The sequence below is a fragment of the Schistocerca cancellata genome, chromosome 1 (genome assembly GCF_023864275.1).
Source record: "Schistocerca cancellata isolate TAMUIC-IGC-003103 chromosome 1, iqSchCanc2.1, whole genome shotgun sequence".
Taxonomy (NCBI): domain Eukaryota; kingdom Metazoa; phylum Arthropoda; class Insecta; order Orthoptera; family Acrididae; genus Schistocerca; species Schistocerca cancellata.
In genome coordinates this window covers 1,188,456,970-1,188,482,321 of record NC_064626.1, presented here as the reverse complement: position 1 = coordinate 1,188,482,321, position 25,352 = coordinate 1,188,456,970, and the positions used below count along the sequence as shown (strand labels likewise).

The 25,352-nt window shown below is 42.3% G+C and overlaps 1 protein-coding gene across 1 annotated transcript in view; it reads right to left on the bottom strand.

Annotated features, from left to right (window-relative positions):
• The window catches only part of LOC126141399 (glutamate receptor ionotropic, kainate 2), a 1,424,310-nt gene that overhangs the window by 141,197 nt on the left and 1,257,761 nt on the right, over positions 1-25,352 (bottom strand). Inside the window, exon 10 of the mRNA XM_049915245.1 lies at positions 13,208-13,312. Coding sequence (XP_049771202.1) covers positions 13,208-13,312 — 105 coding nt within the window. The remainder of the gene's footprint in view (positions 1-13,207; positions 13,313-25,352) is intronic.

The following is a 25,352-nucleotide window of genomic DNA, read 5'->3' as shown; positions in this document are numbered from 1 at the left end:
AAGTGGTATACAATCTTCACTTGAAGACTTTCTTCTATTAAGTGATTTAAGCTGCTTTGTTACCCCGTGAATATCTAGTTCTAAGTTAGTCAAGTTGCCAGCTGATTTTAATTCGAATTCTGAAATATTTACTTTGTCTTATTTGGTGAAGACATTTCGGAAAACCGTGTTAAGTATCTTCGTTTTACTTGTACTTGTAACGAGATATTCTCCTCTAGCATTACTTTTCCTCAACACTAGTTGTCGATACCAGTATTTTTTTCGCCTTTTGGACAGGTTAATATTATCTCAGCTGCTTTTCTGAAAACTTTCAGTAATGATATGCACAGTATGATATATTTCAAGCTAAAATTTATGAAAAGGAATTACTTTATAAAATAGTTTCGATGTTATAATCGATAAGTACTAGTTCTGAATATACAGTTCATTTTTTTTAAGAAACGTTTGAAATTACGAATTATTTACACACATTTAAAATTTATATTATCAATTACGCGATGCTGTACTGTTTACTACGTCTATTGCTAGATTCATTTATGAAATAATAATGGAAATTAATAGTGTAACGAAAACTAGTATGAATTCATTTGTTAAGAAAAATTGTAAACCCTTTGGAATATTCTTATTTCCGCAGAGTGTGGGAGTCGTAGGCTTGCCTCTGATGTGATCGGACGTATTTTTGTATGAAAGGTGCGAACAATGTAATTTCGTCTGTTTTAACGTGAAAAATCAAAATACTGTATGATATACCAAAATGTGAGAAAATCATTGGAAAATATATTTAGGCAAAAAATACTGCAACTACAATCATCCAATGTACTTAGTTCAAACCAACCGTGGCTTTCAAACCAACCGTGAGGATCTGATGTTAGATTTTCAGCTTCATGAATCAGACCCCTAGACAATAAGAACTGGAGTCATTTCAACATGACAAGCTAAGTAAGCTTGAAAGTTTATTGCAATTTTCGCTCCTCTAGAATCTACATAAAAGACTTCGCTTATTAATTACTTGGACTGAGCATTGTATAATGTGGACAGTAAATGGAAAAAGGAAGGAGGGGGAAGATTACACACTGTCATCAGTAACATTACCATTTCAGTCCCGCATTTAAGGTATTGATTGTGTCTTGCCGCTTCGTAGCAGTGTTCTGATTTATTTGTGTGTCCGCCCCCATTAGCTGAGTGGTCAGCACGGCGGAATACTTCGCCAAGGGCCCCGTGTTCGATTTCCGGCTGGGGCAGGAGATTTTCTCCGCTCAAGGACTGGGTATTGTGTTGTCCTCATCATCATTTCATCCCCATCTCGAACGCGCAAGTCGCCCAATGTGGAGTCGAATGCTATAAGTACTTGCCCTCGGCACCCGAACTTCTCCGAATGGGGGACTAAATGGCTCTGAGCACTATGGGACTTAACATCTGAGGTCATCACTCCCCTAGAACTTAGAACTACTTAAACCTAACTAACCTAAGGACATCACACACAGCTATGCCCGAGGTGGGATTCGAACCTGCGACCGTAGCAGCAGCGCGGTTCTGGACTGAAGCGCCTAGAACCGCTCGGCCACAGCGGCCGGCAATGGGGGACTCCCGGCTCACAATGCCGTAGCTTATTTTCCATTTGATCTATTTGTGTACTATGGAGGATCAGTATCATCTCTTATTAATTTAGCGACCACAAGCAATACCTCTACATCGACAGCTGCCACCCATTCCATACCAAGAAGTCCCATAGACCCACCCATGGCCGTTGCATCTGTATTGACGAGCAGCCCCTCTCCAAATGTACCAATGCTCTCACTGATGCCTTAACAGAACGAAACTACCCCTGCACAGAAACAGATCTCCTCCTATGTCTTGTTTCTCCATTCACTGACCCCCCCCCCCCCCCCACACACACATTCAAACCATGTGGCCGCAGAGGAACACTTCCCTAATGACTCAGTACCACTCAGGATTAGAGCAACTGAATCACATTCTCTGTAGGTTTTCGACTACCTATCGTGAAATGAGGAATATCCTACCCACTATCACTCTCATAGTGGCATTCAGCCGCCCACTGAATCTACCCAATATCCTTGTACATCTCTACTCCACCCCTGGCACCAACCTCTTGTCTCATGGCTCATCTCCCTCCAAACAGACCTAGATGCAACATCGCTCCCATACATCCTCCCACCACCAACTACTCCAGTCTGCTCACAGGCATCATATATCCCATCAAAGGCAGGACTGTGAAAGCAGTAATGTGATCTACAAACTAAGCTGTAACTACTGTGCTGCTTTTTACGTAGGCATGACAGCCAACAAGTTCTCTGTCCACATGAATAGCCACCGACAAATTGTGGCCAAGAGACAGTTGAACCACCCAGTCGCTTAACATGGTGCCCAGCATAAAGTGGTTCACTTAATTGATTGTTTCACAGCTTATGCCATTTGGTTCCCTCCCACCAACACCAGCTTTTGTGAATTGTGCAGATGAGAACACACCCTGCAATGTATCCTATGATCCCGTAACGGCACAGAACAGATTCAGTTTCGGTGAATCTCTTTCACGTTCGTCGACGAAACTAGGAGTTTGTGACACCCAAAGTCTTACATCACGGTAGTTCACTTTACTTGGTAGATGCAATGTCGATTCGTCTGAAAAGATTAGTCGTTCAGAAAAAGTGTCCGCTGATGGAAGAAACAATCCTTGGGTGGTGGTGGTAAGGAGGAGGTTGGGGTGGGGAGGGGGAACTATAAGAGGGCACAGGGTGGGGCAAGGTGTAGTTCTCCTTGGGGGAGCATGCAGGGAGGTGGTGGGGAGTATCCTGAGACCTGAAATTCGTACCTTTCTTTGTGGTCGTCGGGACGCAGTTGCTGCAGTAACTGCAATCTGTAAGGCTTCATATGGTGACGTAGTTCCAGGACACTCCACTCCATCGTTTCAGGAAGTTTAAGCTCTTGTGGACTTCCGAGGGCTCCGTGTGAACGCATCTCGGATACACTCGACATTTTCATCATAAGTTTGTGGCCAGCTAGTGCTCTTCCCTTTGCAAATGCAACCAACTTTCAACAATTTTGTATGCCATTCATAAAGCTACTTGTGCAGAGGCGGCTTCTTGCTGACTCGACAGGAGCGTGCATGTTGCACTATGGACTAACTTCATGCAAATCCCAACACACAAAATTATTTCTCTTCCGGTATAGTAGCCATGGTGTTACAAACAACAGCGCAGCTGTGTCAAAATTTTGAACCTTCCTCTGTCCAGTGATACTCTGTCCAGTGATTTGTGCAATGTGTTTCTATCTTTTATAGCTTGTTTGTGATAAAAAAGTAAAATCTTTCTTTTTGAATCACCCTGCACTTCTCTCCTTTCGCAATCCCTTTCCCCTCTCTACCCCTAGCAACCCTACTCTGACTCCACCACCTCCTTACACGCTCCCACAAGCAGAACTACACCTTCCCTTACCCCCTACCCAGCTATAGTTCCCCCCTTCCCCTCCAGCCTTCTCCTTACCACCTCCAGCGGATTGCTTCTCCCGTCAGGTGTGGTTGGCTGCATGCGGTCTAGCTACAGCAGCCAGAGACAGTGGTAATGTGTGTATGAGTTGTGCTTGTGTGAATGTGTGTTTCCCACTTTAGAAGGAGGCCTGTCTGTTTCCCTTGAATGCTTGAAATGACTCATTCATCTACTTTAACCGCCTTAACTGCTGCATATGTTTGCTGGTATATTCTCTGAATAAGGGACATATGCTATACTTCTGTAGCTACATATCCATCACTTCCCATAGTGATTTGATGGGTACAGAATCCAACACTTCTTCTAAATCCAAAAATATTAGAATCAGTACCTGACTTTAGAATACACCTTCTCGTCTATTTGTCGAAGGCTAAACGTATCATACATACAAGAATATTCCAAAAAAATGGTTCAAATGGCTCTGAGCACTATGGGACTTAACATCTGTGGTCATCAGTCCCCTAGAACTTAGAACTACTTAAACCTAACTAACCTAAGGACATCTCACACATCCATGCCCGAGGCAGGATTCGAACCTGCGACCGTAGCAGTCGCGCGGTTCCGGACTGAGCGCCTAGAACCGCTAGACCACCGCGGCCGGCCAGAATATTCCATTCATAAAAACTGGCCTGGTCCTCCCATACCTTTCCTCAGTCTCTATTTTTCAGTATTGTGCCAAAAAGTGGGCTTATAGATCGCATAACACTAATCCCAATACGATTGTTTGGATGCTTCTTGTTTCCTATTTTATGGATAGCAGACATGTGTGATACACACCACTCAACAAGGGGGGTGGGGATGGAGGAGATATGTCGGCGAGAAGCTACTGGTTCCCCATCACCCTCCCCCACTCTGACCCAAGTCCAGTTCTGTGGTGGAGGCAAACTTCTGCACCCAACTGGCAGTCCCCCATTTACTATAGATTACTGGCTGATTGTTCAGAACGCGGAATGATTAAACAGGAGATGACACCATGGAGATAAACTTGAATGAGTACAATAAAACGTAAAACCAGATTCGCCTAACACTAGAGACAAAGAGTTGTCTGCGTTAAGAAACACTTCAAACTTCAATGTTCGCCACAAAAGCAACGAAGCTGGACCACCCAAACAGATTTGGCAGTATAGTAGGAAGTATACATGATCAAATTTGTAGGTGACTGGCGGCGTACAGTGTACGAAATTTAGCGCTCCACATCTGGCAGCAACTACGGATCCAACCCAGTAGGGTGTCGAGTCGAACAGATCTTGGATAACACATCGAGTTGGCAACTCCATACTGCTTCAACTTTAAGCGTTGTGCAGCGAAGTCAGTTTTCCACAACACGAATCGGAATTATTGGTTGTGTCCTTGCCATAAACTCTGCGTATACAACTCCTTCATCAGGGTTACTTTTTCAATATTTTCCATGACATTCTGTAACTGTGTGTCGTTACATTTTGGAGGTTTGTCATGTGTATCTGCTGGGTTTTTAGTCGTCTGTGCCTCGTTCCTTCTGCTTCGGATCGTTCATGCATGACGACATCGAACACTGATGTGCCTACCTGTGAAGAGACGGCTCTCACTCGTTTTGCAGCCTTGAGTGCTTTTTATCTATTTTATTATTCACACATTTGTTTTTTACTTTGCAATTCGCTTTAAATTTGTCTTACATCACTCACAAATTGTCAACTTCCACGTGTCAGTTGTTGTATGTCATTGCATACTGCAGGTACTTTCTGGATTAATTATTAAGAATTTGATGTCAGCATGATCTATACTATTTTGTGGTTCACTACTATTTTTGTAACTTTGAGTTCCCGCGCACGTCCTATCAACCAGTGTATCCTTCCTTGTGGACCTGTGCGATCACCCACAGCTGTTAGTTAGTCTATAACTTCGAATGCGTCATTTGCTACTGGACCTACTTGCATTCCATATACAGTATTTCTGTGGTTGACAAGTTACTTATGTTGCGATGCAATGTGCGAAGTGTTGTTTACTAACGAGGGGCGTTTTAAGAATGTTATGTTTCTTTGTATAATTATCTTATGAAATTATATTAACGAATCTTATTATTTCATTTTTATAATTATGTCAATTATTCTTTTGCATTGATCTTGAATGCCCACCTCATTGTCATAGCCGAGATTGGACTGAGATAGACTCTCATTTGAGAGTGCATAGCGATGTGCAAACTGTGTCGTAGCCTAGTTTTACTAGCTGACACTATGCTTGATTTTATAGCTGACATGTCACCGATTTAATTACATGATTCTGTTTAGAATTCTTCCTGCAATCTGTTCAGACATTGTTACCATAAAGCAGTTTCCTTTTAGGCTTATTATTCCAGATCTGAAGATGACTGCATGACCAGCCGAAACTAGTCATCATTTGTGATATTGACTATTGGAAGATTTTGTAAAAAGTTTTTTAAAGAACTTTTGGACACATAAAATGAACTCTCTTTTTACGATGCCCCTCTCTTATTGCCCAATGCTCTTAGTGTGGGACGATGCATGGAAATTACTCTCTAACTTCCCTACATGCGTTTGTGAGAGGAGTAGCTAGGGCTGAGGAACAACAAGCTGCAGTCAGTGAAACTAAAGATACAGCCGTGACGTTCCTCCTACCAGCTGCTGATGTCGGACCGAATGGCTAGTATTAATGTGCCTCTGGATAGGGGAATCCCATCTACACATGGATTCCTCCTCCGAGGAAAGGATCCGCCAGGTTACAATGCTTATTGTGACGCCTGCTTCCTTAGTGACTAGTTAAACAACTACGGATGAGAGCGCCGGTTCTACCTAGACTATTTGGACTGCCAAATGTGCACAAAGAGGACATGCCACTGCGCCCAGTTCTCAGCATCACTGGAGCATCAATGTACTCAACGGGTATGTACAATAAACTGCTGTTCCCATATGTGGGGAAGTGTATTCGCCACAACCGCAACTTGGATGACTTCTTGCAACGCCTCAAGCAAATACACATCACATAATCTGACATAATTGTCAGTTGTGATGTATTCGTGTTCTCTAGGGTGTCACTGAAAGGCGTGTTGGAATTGACTGCAGAAAAATTGTTGAAGATCTGCTAGACTGTGCAGGCATATACTGTTTCCAACAAATTTTTTGTATGGAGTCCAATATCACGAGACATGGGCACCTCTCCGGCTCCAGTGGTTACCAGTATGTTCGTTGAGAGATTTGTAGGCATTAGAGATGGCTAGATACAAACCCACATTCTTCTTCAGGTATGTGGATGTACCTTTTTGGTCTGGCCTCGTGATAGGGATAGGCTCCATGGGTTTCTGGAACATCACCATGGAGCTGGAAAAGGATGGCCACTTGGCTGTACTTGTCAAAAAGGAAGCAGATGGCTCGTTTTGCCACAGTATGTATCGCAAACCTACAAATAGTGATTTATACCTGGAAGCCAGCAGTTGTCACCACCTAGTGCAGAGGAACTGAAGACATTAATCCACAGAGCAGACATCTTTTCAGACCCAGATAGTCTGGCAGTAGAAACAGAGCATCTATGATCAGTGTTCTGGAAGAATGGACACACGGACACAAATTCCGTAGGCTCTTAAACCCGCAACTCTGCAACACAATTTAGAAGAATAGCAAGATGAGGCAAAGAAAGTAGCCTTCCTGTCCTATGCAAGATCTATTTCTGCCAAAATGAGCGGGATTTTCAGGAAACACAACATCAAGTTCTGTCCACCGGCAAATGTGAAAGACAACTTGCGCGTATGAAAATTGGGATTTGTAATACACCTTGCCAATGTGGCATATTGTTAATTGGACAGACAACTAGGACAGGAGGTATCAGACGCAAAGAACTTCATAGCCACACTCGACGAAGACAGCAACTAAATTAGCCATTGCCTAACACTGTCTGGAGCTCTGTCATTCCATGAACTATGATGAGACAAGGGTTACGACACAGGGCCCCAGATACTGGGGCAGTTTTATAAGAACGTCTGTAGACATAAATGTGACTCTTAACCTGACTGTGACACTGAGTACCAACTCGGTAGAGCCTGGGATCTTGCACTGGAGTTGTTGAAAATGCAACGGGGTGGCAGCAAAATTCCACAAAAAGAAGAACTGTGGGTAAGGACATTAGAAACGAGCAGACTACAAAGGGAACACCTGGAACGTCACCGGGCCGCAAACGGAACGCCAGCGTAGAGTCGGGCGCACGGTGCCGAAGACGAAACGCTAGCGTGCGGCATGGCACAGCAGACCTGAAGAGGGAAGACAAAAGAAAGCTTCTAGATGGAGCGGACCCCAGAGAGAACACCTGGAACCGCAGCAGACCGCATAACTACACGATGAAATTCATGTGTGGCTATTTCAAAAGCGAACCGCAACTCGAATGAGGTCCGTAGTACGAATATGTCCTACAGTGGGGAAATTTCATTATGCATTCCTCTCGGCATATTTGTTGGAGACAACGATGGGCCGAGTCAAGTATGGCATAATCTAAACCACCCTGGATTCACAAGTCCTTCATGACCCTTTGAGCATGTTCGTATGCTACAAAGAAACCAGTATCCTTATGAACCGTACAGTGCCACAGAACTGATACGAATTTGTGTTACCCACCTATGTCCGTCTTGTCATTCTCGCTGGTCGATGTAAGGATGAGTTAGGAACACATACTTGCAAGAACTAGAATATGATTCAGGCAGACATGGACAAGCCAATGTAAAGAATAACAACGGAGCACAGACAAGGTTAGTCACGGTAGAACTAGGCGACGCATCCTAACAAGGAGAGGTTAGGCCTATCAGAATAACTGGAGAAATGCGGGTACACGGAAGGATGATAGAAATGAAAGTATTGAGGTTAGGTTGGCCAATCCTCAGAGTAATCAACTTGATGATAGATCCCTCTCACAACTGCGACCAGTCTAACATAAGGAAGAAGTTTCTGAGTCGCAAATGCGGGTACGAACATGCAGTATTCGCTACATTGGTCGGGTACCCATCAACGATAAAGTGTCCACTGTCAGTCCAATTGTTGTAATCGATATCGGGATGATAACAATACTGTGTGTTTTTGATACTGGCAGTCCGTTTTCTGTGATTGGATAAGCAGCAGTTATGAAGTATAAGGTGGAGGAGCGCGGTCCTGCATGTGAAAGGGACGAAAGTAACGACTGCAATGTACGGCAAAAGCATGGAAGTCGAACGGCAATATCTGATCTCACTTATATGTCAGGTAGTTGGAAGCGAATTTTTTAATTGGCCGCGGTGAGTGTCGAAGTTATTTTAGGGACTGATTTCATTGTTGCCCATTATATTGTGATAGATTCAGATGGACTTGCCATGGCCCAGAGTATAAAGGGAAAATCTATCAAACTGAAGTTCTGAGAATGGATCCTGAGAAAGGAATCGTAAGTGAGCTGCTTTCGACTTCTTACTCAGACTGAGCTGAGCCCGGCACTGGATGTACTTATCGATGGTGGTGATAGACTAAGTATTCTCTTTTCTGAACATGGAGGAGATAGTTTTGTCTGAGGTTAAGGGGGAAGGTGTTGTCGGTGCAGGGATAGCGATGGAAGTCGACCGATCGAGATTACGTGATATGTTATGCAAATTTTGATGAGTATCCTCTGACGCACAGGTACAAAGAGACGCTTCATCTACGATTTTCAAGTTTCTGGGCACAAAAGATTCTTTTTTAAGCCTTACCCAATACCACTGACGCATAAGTATAGGCTGAAATAGCCAAAATGCTCAAGCAGCGCGTCATTGAACACAGTGCAAACTCTTACAACACACCTGTGTTGATCTACGAAAAAAGGGTCAATCGGTGAGGCTTCGATGAGGCTTGTCTTGGACTGGAGAGAGATCAACATGATTATCTGTTCTACAATGGAGAGACCTGAAAGCGGATGAATTGCTCCATCGCTTTTACAGAGTTGAAGTTCTGTCATAAATCGATTTAAGGGGCAACTACAGGCAGATTAACTCTAGTGGTAGGTCCTACAACAGAGCTGTATATCAGTCGGGTTCCTTACAGACCATGCCGATACAATAGCTTCATACATAGCAACCATATACCAATGCTTGCTCGTCGAAAGATCTGTACCTAAGGACTGGAAATTTACACAAGACACACCAATACGTAAGAAAGGAAATAGGAGTGATCCACTAAATTACAGAACCGTATCACTGACGTCGACTTTCTGTAGAATTTTGGAACATATACTATGTTTGAACGTTATGAATTACCTCAAAGCCAATGATTCATTGACAAATAGCACGTATTCAGGAAACATCGTTCTCGTGAAACACAACTTGCTCTTTATTCTCATAAAGTAATGAGTGCTGCCGACAGGAGATATCAAATTGATTCCATATTTTTCGATCTCCAGAAGCTTTTGACACTTCTCCTCACAAGCCAGTTCTGGTCAAACTGCGTGCCTATTGAGTATCGACTCAGTTGTGCAGCTGGATTCGCGATTTCCTCTAAGAAACATCACAGTTTGTTGTAACTGACGGAAAGTCATCGAGTAAAACAGAAGTAATATCTGGCCCAGGAAACAATCTGAGCAGCCCTCTTAGATTGTTTTCACATGATGCTGTTATTTACTGTCTTGTAAAGCCATCAGATGACCAAATCAACTGCAAAATGATTTATACAAGGTACCTGTATGGTGCGAAAAGTGATAATTGACTCTGAAGAAAGTCATACACATGAGCACTAAAAGAAATCCGCTAAATTTCTGTTATACAAATAAGTCACACGACACTAAAGACTGTAAATTTAACTAAATACTTAGCGATTACAATTACGAAGAATTTAAAGTGGAACAATCACACAGATAACGTTGTGGGGAAAGCAAACCAAAGACTGCGATTCAGTGGCAGAACACCTAGAAAGTGCAGCAGGTCTTCTGAAGAGATTGTTTACACCATGCTTGTCCGCCGTCTTGGAGTATTGCTGGGTGGTGTGGGATCACGCGTCAGATGGGACTGACGGAGGTCGTCGAAAAAGTTCAAAGGAGGCCAACTCGTGTTGTAGTACCGTGAAATAGCGTGGAGAGTGCCATTGACATGATACGTGAGTTAGCCTGGCAGTCATTAAAACAAAGACTTTTTCATTGCGGCAGGATCTTCTCGTGAAATTTCAGTCACCAACTTTTTCCTCCGATTGCGAAGATATTCCGTTGGCGCCCATCTACATAGAGAGAAATGATCATTATGATAAAGTAAGAGAAATCAGAGCTCACGCAGAAAGATTTAAGTGTCCCCAATTTCTCCTTGCGCCATTCGAGAGTGGAACGGTAGAGAAGTACCTTGGAGGTAGTTCTATGGCAGTTAATTGTGAATTGCGGAGTAATCATGTATATGCAGACATAGATGTACCACGGATATGGTTGCTGCTGAAATTCCGTACAGCTAGGGAGCACTCTGTCGTAAGTAATAGCATGTAATGCGCACGGGAACGCAAAAATATGGAAATGCCTTAAAATCGGCAGCAGTGAGATGTCTCTTGTTCATTAGGGACAAATAAAAGTAATTACATGCATTACACATGGGATCGCAAAAATATGGAGACGCCTTAAAATTTGCCTCTGAGAGATGTATCTCGTCCATTTGTGTCATATATAAGTAAGGCGGTATGTTTTGGGGAGAACAAGTAAATTCAGACAACGAATTAGAATTTTATTTACGCTTCAAAGATTTGACCTTTATTTCGCAAATTTCTAATGGTGCGTCTTTAGTGCAGCTGTTCAGTATACAGCCGTGTTTGTGGTGTCGTGGACCATTAGAAAGAGAGAAAGTAAGGGAGGGAGGGGGGAAGAAGAGAGAGAGAGAGAGAGAGAGAGAGAGAAATATTGGTCGCGTAGACTGCTTTGCTTTCTTTTCGAAATACGATTCATCTCCCGCATTCTAAGCACTTGCAGTCGTGTCTAGGTGTTATCACTGAAATTATAATGACGAAGCTTATTGGGACAACAGACTAATTAGTGTGTGACGTGCGGGACCAAGGGTTCCTAGCAGCAAAACAATAACCAAACAAGCCTACTCCGAAAGTTCGTAATTATAGAACGGACTCACCTGATCCGACGAACTAACACGCTGACAATGAGTTAAGAAAGTAGTAGCACTCGATGAGGTTTGTGCACTAGGAAGATGACCAATTACAAAATTTTAATGTGTGTGCAAAGGGGTTCTGAAAAAAGATCCTTATTTACACTTCACTAGTCACTACAATCTGAATGGCAGAGGGTACTTTTTGCACCCTTATTTTCTTGGTTTGGGAACTGTCGCGGATCGAGCAGCTGAAGAATAATATTTTTCTACGGGTCACATACACTAAAAAAATTTTAAAAAGCTGTATGATTTTGGGAAATTTCCGCCAAATGTGAGGCGTAAGTGTTCAATGACAGTGAAACATGAATAGTCCCAAAATTGTGATGAGGTCCGAAAATGCAGAACGAGATAAGGGGTGACACCTGTGAGGTTTCCTCGATGCCGATGTTAGCATGGAGTTGAACAGTTGTAGAGAATTATTCGATTTGTTAAGTTCCTCTAAAATAAACAGGAACACGTAGAACGTCTTCAGTTCCGCTAGAGAGAATGGAAATTTTAGGGCGTACGCGAGATCATCATAAGCAGTGTTTCTACTTGGCTGCTGATGTAAAGGCAGGAATGATCATCAACGTTTACGGTCAGATATAATTATGCATCTATATGTAGAATGTGCCAATGTGAAATTGGGCAGACTTGTAGCTAAATGTTAGGACAACATTAAAGCAATACACGTGTATTTACCGTAACGTTCCAGTGAGAAAGGCGGCTGATCATCGAGTTTACGTAATCATAGCACACCTAAACGCTAATATCCCTCATAAGAAACATGAAACTGTAGTTATAGTCAACAGAACACGACACAGTAATTTACAGCAGAAATGCTAGCAATTATCACCCAGGAACCCAAATCTAAAAATTCTGTCGTAGCAATTGTTCACTATATTTAATACTGTTTTAGCAAAAGGAGGGAACGGGGGTGGAGGTGCAGACTTCAAGCTGGTATTCCACTCATCTTCGAGCTTGTCGAGACAAATGTGTTTTCAGAAAACTTTTCTAGTTTCATGTCTCTTATCTCCGTGTATATTTGTAAAAAGGAAAAAAAGGGTAGCATTCCAATGCGTTTGTCTTTTTATGTGGAAAAATTTTTCCATATTTCGTTATCTAAGACCAGATTTGTGCGATCACATGAAGGATCATTGAAAGGACAGAAATGTGACTGTTTGCAATATTCATAGAAATAGATAAGGAATTGATGAAGGAACGCAAATCTGCCTCTTGACAAAGACCAGGTAATGTTACTCATCTGTTGCATATCATTGTAGAGAAATTATCCCGGTGCATGGTGTGAAGTAAAATTCTCTCTTTCCAGTCACAACAAAAATAATAAATAATTTTGAATTCTTACAAATTCCGATTTTCTCTTAGCACTGTTGATATAAGCAGGTAAGATATTAAATGAGGCATAAAAACTGGGAAAATGTTTCCCGGTTATACATGTACTTATAACTGCAAAGCTGGATATTTACTAGCATCTCTTCATTTGGCAACAGATGTTTAAAGCTTTTCAAATATTCAGCCAAATACGGAGAGTACATTCAAGAGCCGCCGGGCGTAAACTCGCTGCGGGCAGCGCGGCAATGGCAATGCGTCTGGAGAAGATGTTTACCTTGAACAGGATGCCGATGCCGAGGTTCATGAATGGCTTCGTGAAGTCGATGACGCTCTCCCTGGCGTAGTTGATGGTCATGGATGCTACGGCCAAGTCAGCGCGCTGCGAACAAAGATCATTAAAATACGTGTAGCATTCGTTGTTGCAGCACATCCTATTCCTCCTCCCGGAGACGACGAAGTCGTTAGAAAGGAACCTATGTTCGGATTTGAACGATGGGAAAGAAAAGCAGCCGTGTTCTTTGGAAACGTAGCATCCTGGCGCTCACTTTATGTTCTTTAGTGAACCCAGCGGAAAGTTGAATCTATATGGCCGGTCCAGGATTTGAACACCGCTCCCCCGAATGCGAGGTGTCCGCCTTCACCACAATGCCTTCTTACTCGGTGCTCAAACTGAAGGGAGATCCATAAAGAAAGTAACTTAAAAAAAAGAGTTCATGAACATTAACACCAATAACGTGTACATATCTTATAAAGTGACTCGTTCCACATCATTTCGATACAAGACTCCTTCAAATGGTCAATGGAATATGTAATTAACGAACTTCACAGTGCACAATAACATACAAATATGTTGATAGAATTATCTGATTTACATGTTACTGCAGTGTGTTTTGGCTGTGATTATTTATCAAATATGATAGTTTAGATTTCAACACAACTCACGGATTTGGCTTTACTCCTTTTCCGACTGTCTGACTGCTCCTACAATGCAGTACGAGAAGAGATCTATGATCGCCGGCCATGCGATCAGCATGCCGCTGGTCCTTGCAGCCGTTATTGCAGGTGATGCCACAGCTTCTTTATTCAAGCAGTTGCTCATTTGGCCTCACAATGGTTGAACGGGGTCCTGCGAGATACCCCTACCTCGGAAAAAGTCTGAGAAGATCAGGTGAATCAAACCTGGGTCCTTCCGTACCGAAGCCTGTCACGCTAACCACTCCACATTTTTTTCCGACAACGTTAAGACATCGCTATGCTCGAACCCGATAGTTATGGGGTTTTATTCGTGAGTCAAAGATGCTACCGCTTTCTCCCCTTTTTTAAACACTGCTTGGTAATGTATGTCCGCAGCACCGGCAGATTAGGGAATTTTGCTAGGTGGTAATCAGGGCTCAGCAGAGCGCGTCTGTTCGTCTTTTCTAACGTCGTTCTGCCTTGGGTGTTCATTGTCTGAGTTCTCACTACTGTAGCAGCAATTATTGTTGGGTTGGCTGAGTGTTTCTCTTAAGATGTGAGTTGGAAGGAATTGGCTCCACATACCACTTCGTCATAAATGTCACAAACTAGTTTATGGACAATTTCTATCAAATTAAATTATTGCAGGTGCCAAACTCATTTCTACTCCACTTGCAGGGTCGATTACAGTCAGTTCGAGACTTTTCTTAATCCATGTGCAACAGCAAAAGTCGGAGTTAGAAAAGGGTGGGCTTAGGGCATCATTTACATATGAAGATTCTAGAAGAATTTAGTGTTAAATACACTGCTAGCCCCGGCACCTCGCAAAGTTCGACCGAGAAAACAGCTTTAGCTGATTGTGTAAGGAAACGCAGATGCTAGCGAATCCAGTGTCAGTGTTCTCATACGCAGGAGACAAGCCTGTGTGTTATTGTATCAGGCCTGTGTCGCAAAGACCTGTGAGATGGTGGCGTTCATTGGTCGGGATCAGATGTGAATGACCCTGTACCACGATGAGGCGCCTTTCACCCGGAGGATAGGAAGACCACCACACTGTTTTCTAGGATGTCAATGGCGCGACCATTTCAACGAGAAAACAAAGATCTGGTCACTAATAAAATGTCGGCTCTCAAAAAACATTTTTACAATATAAAATTCGCGTATGTGCCGCAATTTAGAGTTGATCTGGCCAACATCGGCAAGGGTAGTCATCCTGGTCATTCGAAGAAAGGTAAATAAGCGGGATGTAAAGGAATGAATAGCTCGAGTACATGTTAAAATGGTGAGCCGAATGAACTGAAGCCTTCACTTGGATATTGAGAAGTCAAAACCCTCCAACAGGACGGTGCCCTGCTACCACTTCATAACGGAGTCGGAAAGTATGATGTTTCCAAAGGAAACGACTGGATAATTATATCAATGTACGTACCATCATCGCTGGGAATGCAACACGGTACACCCGCCATGAGTTTGCCGTTGTTGGGGAGGCTTGCAATTACTATTGCTTTATCGCTAAGTTTTGCAAAAATATTCAAATTTAGTACAGAAGACTCGATAACTACAAAGTACCTACCGATAACTCTGAGAAAAATGTACATTTCTCGAAAGTCGGGTGCAAACTTCACAGCTAGTCAGCTATTTGAAAATGTGACCACGATTTTTTTTCACGTAGTTCTACAAAACCATTCCGTAACTGCACAGAGAACTCTGCAAATACAGCATATCTATAAAGAACGCTGAAAAATTCATATTTCTAGATAATAGGTTGCCAACTTAACAGCTATTTAGCGATTCAAAGTTGTCATCATAGTTTATTCGCAAAATTCTACAGAAATATTAAATTTTTTTTACAGAGAACTGTAGGACTATAGCAAAAGTATCACGTACTCTGAAAAAAAATTACATATTTCCCGAAAGTCGGGTACCAAGTTTACCAGAGTATCAAAGATGGGTGGACTGGCTGCCAGCGTCCGCAATACAACGAATATTTTCCCTCGGCTATGAGTCCTGGAACATAAACGCGTGTTCTCTGCAGGTACGTCAAGGTGGGGCGTCCCAATGAACTGAAACTAGTCTGCACTTTAGATGCAGATTATAATTATATTAATACCTTCAGCTGCTGGCGGGCGTTGTTATATATCAACGGGGACAGGTGAAAATGTGTGCCTCGACCGTGATTCGAACCCGGGATCTCCTGCTTACATGGCAGACGCGCTGTCCATCTGAGCCACCGAGGGCACAGAAGATAGCGCAACTGCAGGGACTACCTCGCGCACGCTTCCCACGAGACCCACATTCTCACCTTCTATGTCCACACACTACATTCGTAGTGTCCCACCCCAACACACTCATTACTCGTGGAAGGCATTCTTACCAAGTCCCGTAAGAGTTCGGGAAATATGAGTGCACCCGCATAGAAGAAGAAGGTCATGGCCGGTGTTACCAGAACTATATACTTATATGGATATATCCATATGCGTATTTAAATGCAGATGTTTTGCGGTGACTAAAAGACCGGTGACAGTTGCCTTTACAGAATGATCAAAAAGGCTGGCCTCTCGTTGTAACACCATAGCTCTAATACTCTACTGATTTATTTTGCTTTTGTTTTATTTAATGTTACATCGCTGAGCCTCTGTAAATGTGTTTGTTTGAATCGATAACACAAAACTGTATACTCCTTTCATTGTAAAAAACTTTGATGTCATGGTTTGATTCTATGCAATGTAGTGTATCTGTCATTTAAATTCTTTGTCCCATTTGGAGGGAAGAAAACTTACTGTATGTAATTGTAATTTTGTGTGAATAATTTTTGGTAGAAATACTAATTTTTGGTAGAAAAATGTGCAAATGTTCTGTTTTATTTAATGTGTTTGGTTGCTGTTATGTAAACTGCTGACCTTCACTTAGGGTTCTTAGTTATTCTGTGTGTAAAACGTGTTGTAGTTCCCCTCGGGAACGGAACTGTGTAGCGCGCGCAAATTGTGGTTGGCTAGGTCGTAAAGGTGGAACAAGAGTCAGTCGGGGACGAGCTACGAGTCGGGGATGAGCTACCAAACTGTGCACTGCCATGTAAAAGATGCATATTGTGCTGGTTCCGAGAGAGGTTTTTTCTGCTACTTTCCAATGCCTCGGATGGATGGATAAATAGCTGGAACTATTCTGGAATTTGTCTCTATCATCGCCACCAAGAAATGAGAGAGTCCAGCAATTATACCTGCAATTCCACCTACCAACATGCAGTTGCCACCACATTGCGCAATCATTGCATCGGAATACTACAATGATGTACAGTGAAGGATCAGCTTAATGGATGTGTTAGTGTGCTGAAATATAAGGTAATTTATATCTAAATTTATGTACCTACCTTGATTTTTCTCCTCATCATAACACCTCTCAGGTTCCTCTCCGTTTGAGCTAAAGTGATATCCGAGTGTTCTTACTGAAAGAACATTAAAGCCCCGTGTTTTGCTAATTGATGCCTCTTGAACATAGTATAAAGTTAATGTGGCTTGCTGAAAATAATTTTCCTAGTAAAACTGCTTATTAATGTTGTTGCCAACTTCAAAATTAAAAGTTCTTAAGATTGAGGCTTGTAAAGTTTTGCTTAGTGAATGATCACATTACTGCCTGTTGTAAATCGCAGAAGGTGAGTCAGTATCTTACATATATGTTAATTCTGTGTCTCACTGTAGTAAAAGTGGAAAACTGCAGTTGTGAAACGTTATATGCTCATGTTTACTAAGTGTTTGTCTCTCTTGTGTATTAGAAGTGCATATTAACAGTATAACAGGATCCACAGTTTGTCTAGTGTGTTAATGTTCGGTAACAAGTAACGGAAAGACCATTAATTATGAAAACCATAATTTCTTTATTCAAGTGATAGTGAGAAGCAACGTGTTAGTGCGTTCCAATTAACTTTCATTATTAAACAGTAAAGTATTTAACTGAGAGAGACTTAACCTATGTCCAATTTATGATCCTGCAGTGAATGTTAATAGTAATGTTATAAAGACCGTTCAGTTTGAACAAGCCCTGAAGGTAGTGGTGTGTTTCGGTATCTGTTATATTTTTGCAAATAGTTTGTGCTGCTCCAGTTGTTAGCTTCAATCTTAACGTAAACATATGTATGTGTCAGAGTTCATTGCACTCGCGTGTGGCCATGTATAGGTTGTGTTTACCCATTAAAGTTACTAATAACTATTTTCTTGAACGAGAATGTTAATGATTCTCTTGCCTAGTTAGGCTGGCGACCGTTTTCTTTATCAGTTAAACAGTGCAGATAGGCAAAATTTTGTTTGTTACTGTTCAAATATTTACGTAATTCTGACTTCCATTTCCGATAAGCCATTTCCGTTAGGTACAACACGGTCAACCTAGCAAAATTCCTCTCAGAGGGTAACACTGTTCTACCATTATTACTCTAACAAAATAATTCTGTTTGCAAACTACCTCCAGTTTCGAGGTTATGGTATAGCAGTAGCAGACAGGAGTGTTATATCGTCATGCGATTTTTAAAAGAATGGCCTTGCCTGAGGTAAAAGAAAAAAAGAGTTACGCACACGACTTCAGTATCTCCAGACGCTACTGTACCTCTGGTTCAGCTGGGCAGTCCTGAGGCCAAAGACTGCGTTGTGTACAGAACACGCAATGTAGTTCTGGCGTACACCTGTTATAGCGTTTATGGAGAGTTGGTATAGACTGTATATTAAGAAGCGAAGCCGAGGATAGCGTATTTGAATCCGGTTGCACTTCCCCGCGGATGCTCTGAGCACTAAGCGTTCCGTCTAATTCTTCTTCTAGCTCCATTAACATTAAAACGCTTCCTTCGGTGAAGTTATGTTCTTTTATGCGGTCTATTCAGGGACGACAGCTTTCTTCTGGGAAGTCGGGCAATATCATCGGAACTAAGACTCTGCCACAGACACTGACATCCTCTCACAATAATCTGAATGCCTTTATTCTTCGTTTACATTCTATGAATGTTAAATTGAGATTTTCCGGAGATAATAACTGAATAGGCGCAATCGATTCCAGGGGATCCAGGTGCATCGGAGTGATTCTATTACTGTCTCCGTACAGTTCCCGAAAGATTGTCTTTGTTTCCTCGTAAGTGGGCGCGACTGTGGCGAAACCGTCACCGAGCTGTCACCTTCGAGATAGTCACCGAAGGCAGACGAGCTCATCAACAAAGGACACAGAGGGGCTGCTGCCCACTGAGCTTCCAAATCGTTCACAGACTCTAGGCCAGATCTCCGCTTCTCTTCAGAAGGGCTCTGAATCAATGGACGATAATTTCACTGTGGTAATAACTGCGTTAGCAGCAGGGAGCACATCATTCATGCTTAAAGTACACAAGGATTCAGAGAGTTTCCTTTCGACATTGTTGGACTCGGTGCAATCCACCTCTGCAGAATAACGATTTACAGCGTGTCCTCCAAACGAGCCTTGTAGTGTGTAAGTTCGGAGAGAGGTGTTTAAGCTGAGAATTCTCCGATCTACGATGAATCGGGTAATATTCAGCCCTGACGGGTTCGCTTTCTTTTCAGAATATATAATTTTTTTGTCGACATGTCTAGAGTACTGTCAGAACTTAATAATCTTAAAGAAGACAGAAGTTTTCGTTTACAAATAAAAATTTTGGCAGCAGCGAGTAAACAAAAGGTGACAAAAGAAGCACTTAAATCATCCATAAAGTAAACCAATCGCGAGCGGTGCCGATCTCCAGTACACAAAGATCTCCGGCAGATGTCCCACACTGGTATAATAACAATAAATGAAAGGCTTTATATTTTCTTCGAAAAGCAAATCGAGGCGAATTATGTAACAATCGTGAAAGAATCTCTATCCACGAGAGTGAGTGTTGCAGTGTAATATTCCTCATCATACCTTAATACATTGTGACAGTTACTGAACTATATGAAATAGTTATAACTTCTGAACGGTTTGCGTCAAGACGTTCAAACTGCACGGTTGGCCGCTGGGCGTGATGGTGATTAGTTTCTATACGCATGCTCACGCGCCTTGTTGTCGTCGGCCATTTGCACTGAAAATGTCACGGTGCAGCGCGCCTGAGCGTTTAGCGCTTGAGAAGGCCTACTCTTTTTTTTTTTTTTTTGGTCATCAGTCTACTGACTGGTTTGATGCGGCCCGCCACGAATTCCTTTCCTGTGCTAACCTCTTCATCTCAGAGTAGCTCTTGCAACCTACGTCCTCAATTATTTGCTTGACGTATTCCAATCTCTGTCTTACTCTACAGTTTTTGCCTACAGCTCCCTCTAGTACCATGAAAGTCATTCCCTCATGTCTTAGCAGATGACCTGTCATCCTGTCCCTTCTCCTTATCAGTGTTTTCCACATATTCCTTTCCTCTCCGATTCTGTGTAGAACCTCCTCATTCCTTACCGTATCAGTCCACCTAATTTTCAACATTCGTCTATAGCACCAGATCTCAAATGCTTCGATTCTCTTCTGCTCCGGTTTTTCCACAGTCCATGTTTCACTACCATACAATGCTGTACTCCAGACGTACATCCTCAGAAATTTCTTCCTCAAATTAAGGCCGGTATTTGATATTAGTAGACTTCTCTTGGCCAGAAATGCCTTTTTTGCCATAGCGAGTCTGCTTTTGATGTCCTCCTTGCTCCGTCCGTCATTGGTTATTTTACTGCCTAGGTAGCAGGATTCCTTAAGTTCATTGACTTCGTGACCGTCAATCCTGATGTTAAATTTCTCGCTGTTCTCATTTCTACTACTTCTCATTACCTTCGTCTTTCTCCGATTTACTCTCAAACCATACTGTGTACTCATTAGACTGTTCATTCCGTTCAGCAGATCATTTAATTCTTCTTCACTTTCACTCAGGATAGCAATGTCATCAGCGAATCGTATCATTGATATCCTTTCACCTTGTATTTTAATTCCACTCCTGAACCTTTCTTTTATTTCTATCATTGCTTCCTCGATGTACAGATTGAAGAGTAGGGGCGAAAGGCTACAGCCATGTCTTACACCCTTCTTAATACGAGCACTTCGTTCTTGATCGTCCACTTTTATTATTCCCTCTTGGTTGTTGTACATATTGCATATGACCCGTCTCTCCCTATAGCTTACCCCTACTTTTTTCAGAATCTCGAACAGCTTGCACCATTTTATATTGTCGAACGCTTTTTTCAGGTTGACAAATCCTATGAAAGTGTCTTGATTTTTCTTTAGCCTTGCTTCCATTATTAGCCGTAACGTCAGAATTGCCTCTCTCGTCCCTTTACTTTTCCTAAAGCCAAACTGATCGTCACCTAGCGCATTCTCAATTTTCTTTTCCATTCTTCTGTATATTATTCTTGTAAGCAGCTTCGATGCATGAGCTGTTAAGCTGATTGTGCGATAATTCTCGCACTTGTCAGCTCTTGCCGTCTTCGGAATTGTGTGGATGATGCTTTTCCGAAAGTCAGATGGTATATCGCCAGACTGATATATTCTACACACCAACGTGAATAGTCGTTTTGTTGCCTACTATGCCAGCAATAACAGCCCAACTGCGACTCAAAGGAAGTTTGCGACCGAGTTCAAGCGGAAGACAACCGGTCCAAGTATGCTAATAATCAAGAATTTGATTCGCGAGTTTGAGAGCATGGGTAGTGTTCGTGATGGCAGGTTGGCAATGTCGGTAGTCCAAAAAGGGTGAAAACACCTGAAAACATCGAGAAGACACACGCTGTGTTTCAAACCAGCCCCAGAAAATTGATCAGACGACCTACACAGCAGGTGAGAAACAAACGGAAGACACTGCGACCATTTCTTGTTGAAGACCAGCGTCTCTTCCCATACAAATTTCAAACTCATCAGCCGTTAAGCTCCAGGGGCATGGAACAGCGGTTGTGTTTCGCCAAGACTTTTGTCCACAGAACTGACGAACAGGACTTTGATGTAAATATGGTTTGGCTTAGCGATGAAGCCCGTTTCCATTTCGATCGGGTCATCAAATTGGTGGATTTAGGGGACTGAGAATCCTCATTTCGCGATCGAGAAGTCTCTTCACCCTGAAAGGTAATTGTGTGGTGTGCAGTGTTCGGTCACGGAATAATCGGTGCGATATTCCTTGATGGCACGGTGACTACCAAACGGTACGTGAAGGCTTTGGAAGATGACTTCATCCCCATTATCCACGCTGATTTCGACAAGATGTGGTTCGTGCAAGACGGAGTTCGACTCCATCGAAGCAGACGAGTGTTTGATGTCTTAGAGAAGGACATTGGGGACGGAATTCTAGCTCAGGGGTACCCAGAGGTAACTGGCATGGGCCTCGATTGGTCGCCATATTCTCCAGATTTGAACATATACTACTCCTTTTTGTGGGGCTATATTAAATACAAGGTGTACAGCAATAACCCCAAAACCATTGCTGAGCTGAAAACAACCATTCAGGAAGCCATCGATAGCATCGGCTTTCCGACGCTACAGCGGGTCATGCAGAATTTCTATATTCGCCTGCGCCACTTCATGGCCAATGGTGGCAGGCATTCGAACATGTCATAACCTAATTCCGAATATCTGTAGCGACGTTTGTATGATGAATAAAGTGTGTGTACGGCGTAGTTTGTAACTAATTTACTTTCTTTTCATATGGTTCTGTAATTGTCACCCTGAATGACTGCGTGGCTGCTCCTAATTATTACCAAAAGAGGAAGTTATTGGCAATATTTTTGTATAGTAGGACTCACAGCGTGAAATACGTCACAATATAACATTTTAAGTTGAATTTTCCAAGTTAGCTGTCAACTCATTCATTATACTTCTTTCAATAGCCCTATTTCTACAGTAATGCCATTGTCAACTAAACCTGTGAATATTACAATGGGTAAATTTCAGTTATATTTGTATTACTTGTGTATGGGGTTAATTGTCCTTGTGTACTTACGTCTAGCTTCGCGAGACGTACATATTGCGTCACTGATGAATCTTTCTGTTATTCTAGAACATGACATTGGATAAAAAAATAAACAACCAAAGATTACACAAAAAGCAGCTACATTACTCTAACTCAAGCAATACCACTGACCAGTTATAACCACTTTGTGAACATACAGCATCATTGAGAAATGCCAGCTTGTTGTCCAATTACTAAGTGGCTTTATCATGACAAAAACAGCGACAATAGACAAAAGGCTTCATCAGTGATGCAAGTTATATACGTCTCGCCTTGTTAGAAGTAAGCACATGTGCACAGTTAACTCCATATACAAATCTGTGATATTCGCAGGTGTACTTGACAATGGCAATATCGTCGAAGTAGGCATGTTGATGTTGTCTTCAGTCCGAAGACTGGTTTGATGCAGCTCTCCATGCTTCTCCATCATGTGCAGGCCTCTACATCTCTTAATAACTGAATGACTGACTCCATCTGAACAGCCCTCGGAAGACCCAATGGTACAGACCAGCCGTCGTGTCATCCTAAATCGATAAGCGTCGCTGGATGCGGATGTGGTGGGGTATATGGTCAACATGGTCTCAATGAAGTAGTTGCTCTCAAAAGGGCTGAATGCATCCCGCTTGCCGACAGCGCTCGGAAGATTCTGACGGTGACCTATCCATGTGCAAGCCAAGCCCGACAGAGCTGAAATTCGGTGATCTGACGGGAACCAATGTTACCACTGTGACAAGGCCGTTGGCTTCTCAGTAACCACTGCAACCTAAATCCTTCTGAATCTAATTACTGTATTCATCCCTGGTCTCCCTCAACGATTTTTACACCCCCGCCCCCACCCACCCCCACAGTCCTTCATTACTAAACTGGCGATCCCTTGATGTATCGAAATGTGTTGTGCCACAAATTTCTTTTCTCCCTATTTCTGTTCCGTGCCTCCTCAATAGTCTCGTGATGTTCCCATCTAATATTCACATTCTTCTGAGCACTACATTTCAAAAGCTTCTATCCTCTTCTTGTCTAAACTGTTTATCGTCCATGTTTCGCTTCCATACCAGGCTACACGCCATACAAACACTTTCAGAAAGTACTCCATGACACTTAAATCTGTATTCTGTATCAACAAATTTCTCTTTTTCTGAAACGCTTTTCTTGAGATTGCTAGCCTACCTTTTTATATCGTCTGCACCCCGATCATCATCAGCTATTTCACTGCACAAATAGCAAAACTCATCCACTACTTTTAATATCTTGTTTCCTAATCTAATTCCCTCAGCATCACCTGATTTAATTCGACTGTATTCCATTATGCTCGTTTTGCTTTAGTTGATGTTCATCTCATATTCTCCTTCCAAGACACCGTCCATTCCATTCAACTTCTCAGAAGTCTTTCGCTGTCTCTGACAAAATTACAATGTCATCGGCAAACCTCAAAGTTTTTATTTCTTCTCCCTGTACTTTAATTCCTACTCCAAGTTTTTCTTTATTTTCCTGTACTGCTTCGTCAGTGTATAGACTGAGTAACGCAAGGGATAGGTTAGAACTTCTGTCTCAATCCCTTCTCAAACGCTGCATCCTTTCATGCCCGATAACTCTTATAACTGACACCTGGTTTCTGTACAAGTTGTAAATATTCTTTTGCTCCCTGTATTTTACCCCCACTAGCTTCAGAATTTCAAAGAATTTTCCAGTCAGCATTGTTAAAAGCTTTCTCTAAGTCGGCAAATGCTACCTTCCAAGGTAAGTCGTACGGTTAGCGTTACCTCACGTGTGTGTACATTTCTCCTGAATCCAAACTGATCTTCCCCAAGTCCAACTTTGCCAGCTTTTGCATTCTTCTGTCTCACGTATTTTGTAACCAGGTGGGAGAGTTCTGTTATGTCTGATTCTCCTAAGGCTATCAGTGGTTCTGACGGGATGTCGTCTACTACTGGAGCTTCATTTCAGGTTAGGTCTTATAATGCTCCGTCAAATTATTCCCGTAGTACCATATGTCTTATCTCATCTTCGTCAAAGTCCTCTTCCAATGCGATAATATTACCCATGACTACATCTTCCTTGTATAGATCCCCTATATACTCCTTCTACCTTTCAGGTTTCCCTTCTTTCTTAGTACTGGTTTTCGATTGGAACTCTTGATATTCATACAGCTGCTTCTCTTTTCTCCACAGGCCTCTTTAATTTTCCTGTAGGCGGTATCTATCATACCACTAGTGAAATATGGTTCTAAATCCTGACATTTGTCCTCTAGCGATTCCAGCTTAGCCATTTTACATTTCCTGCCAATTTCATTGTTTAGACATTTGTATTCCCTTTTGCCCGCTTCATTTACTGCATTTTTATATCTTCTCCTTTCACTGATTAATTTCAATATCTCTTGTGTCACTGAAGGTTTTCTACTAGTCTTCGTCTTTTCACCTATTTGATCCTCTGCTGGCTTCACTAATTCACGTCTCAAAGCTACCCATTTGTCTTTTATTGTCTCCTTGCCCATGTTTATTCCAATATTTGCCTAATTTTCCCTCTGATACTCTCGCCAAAT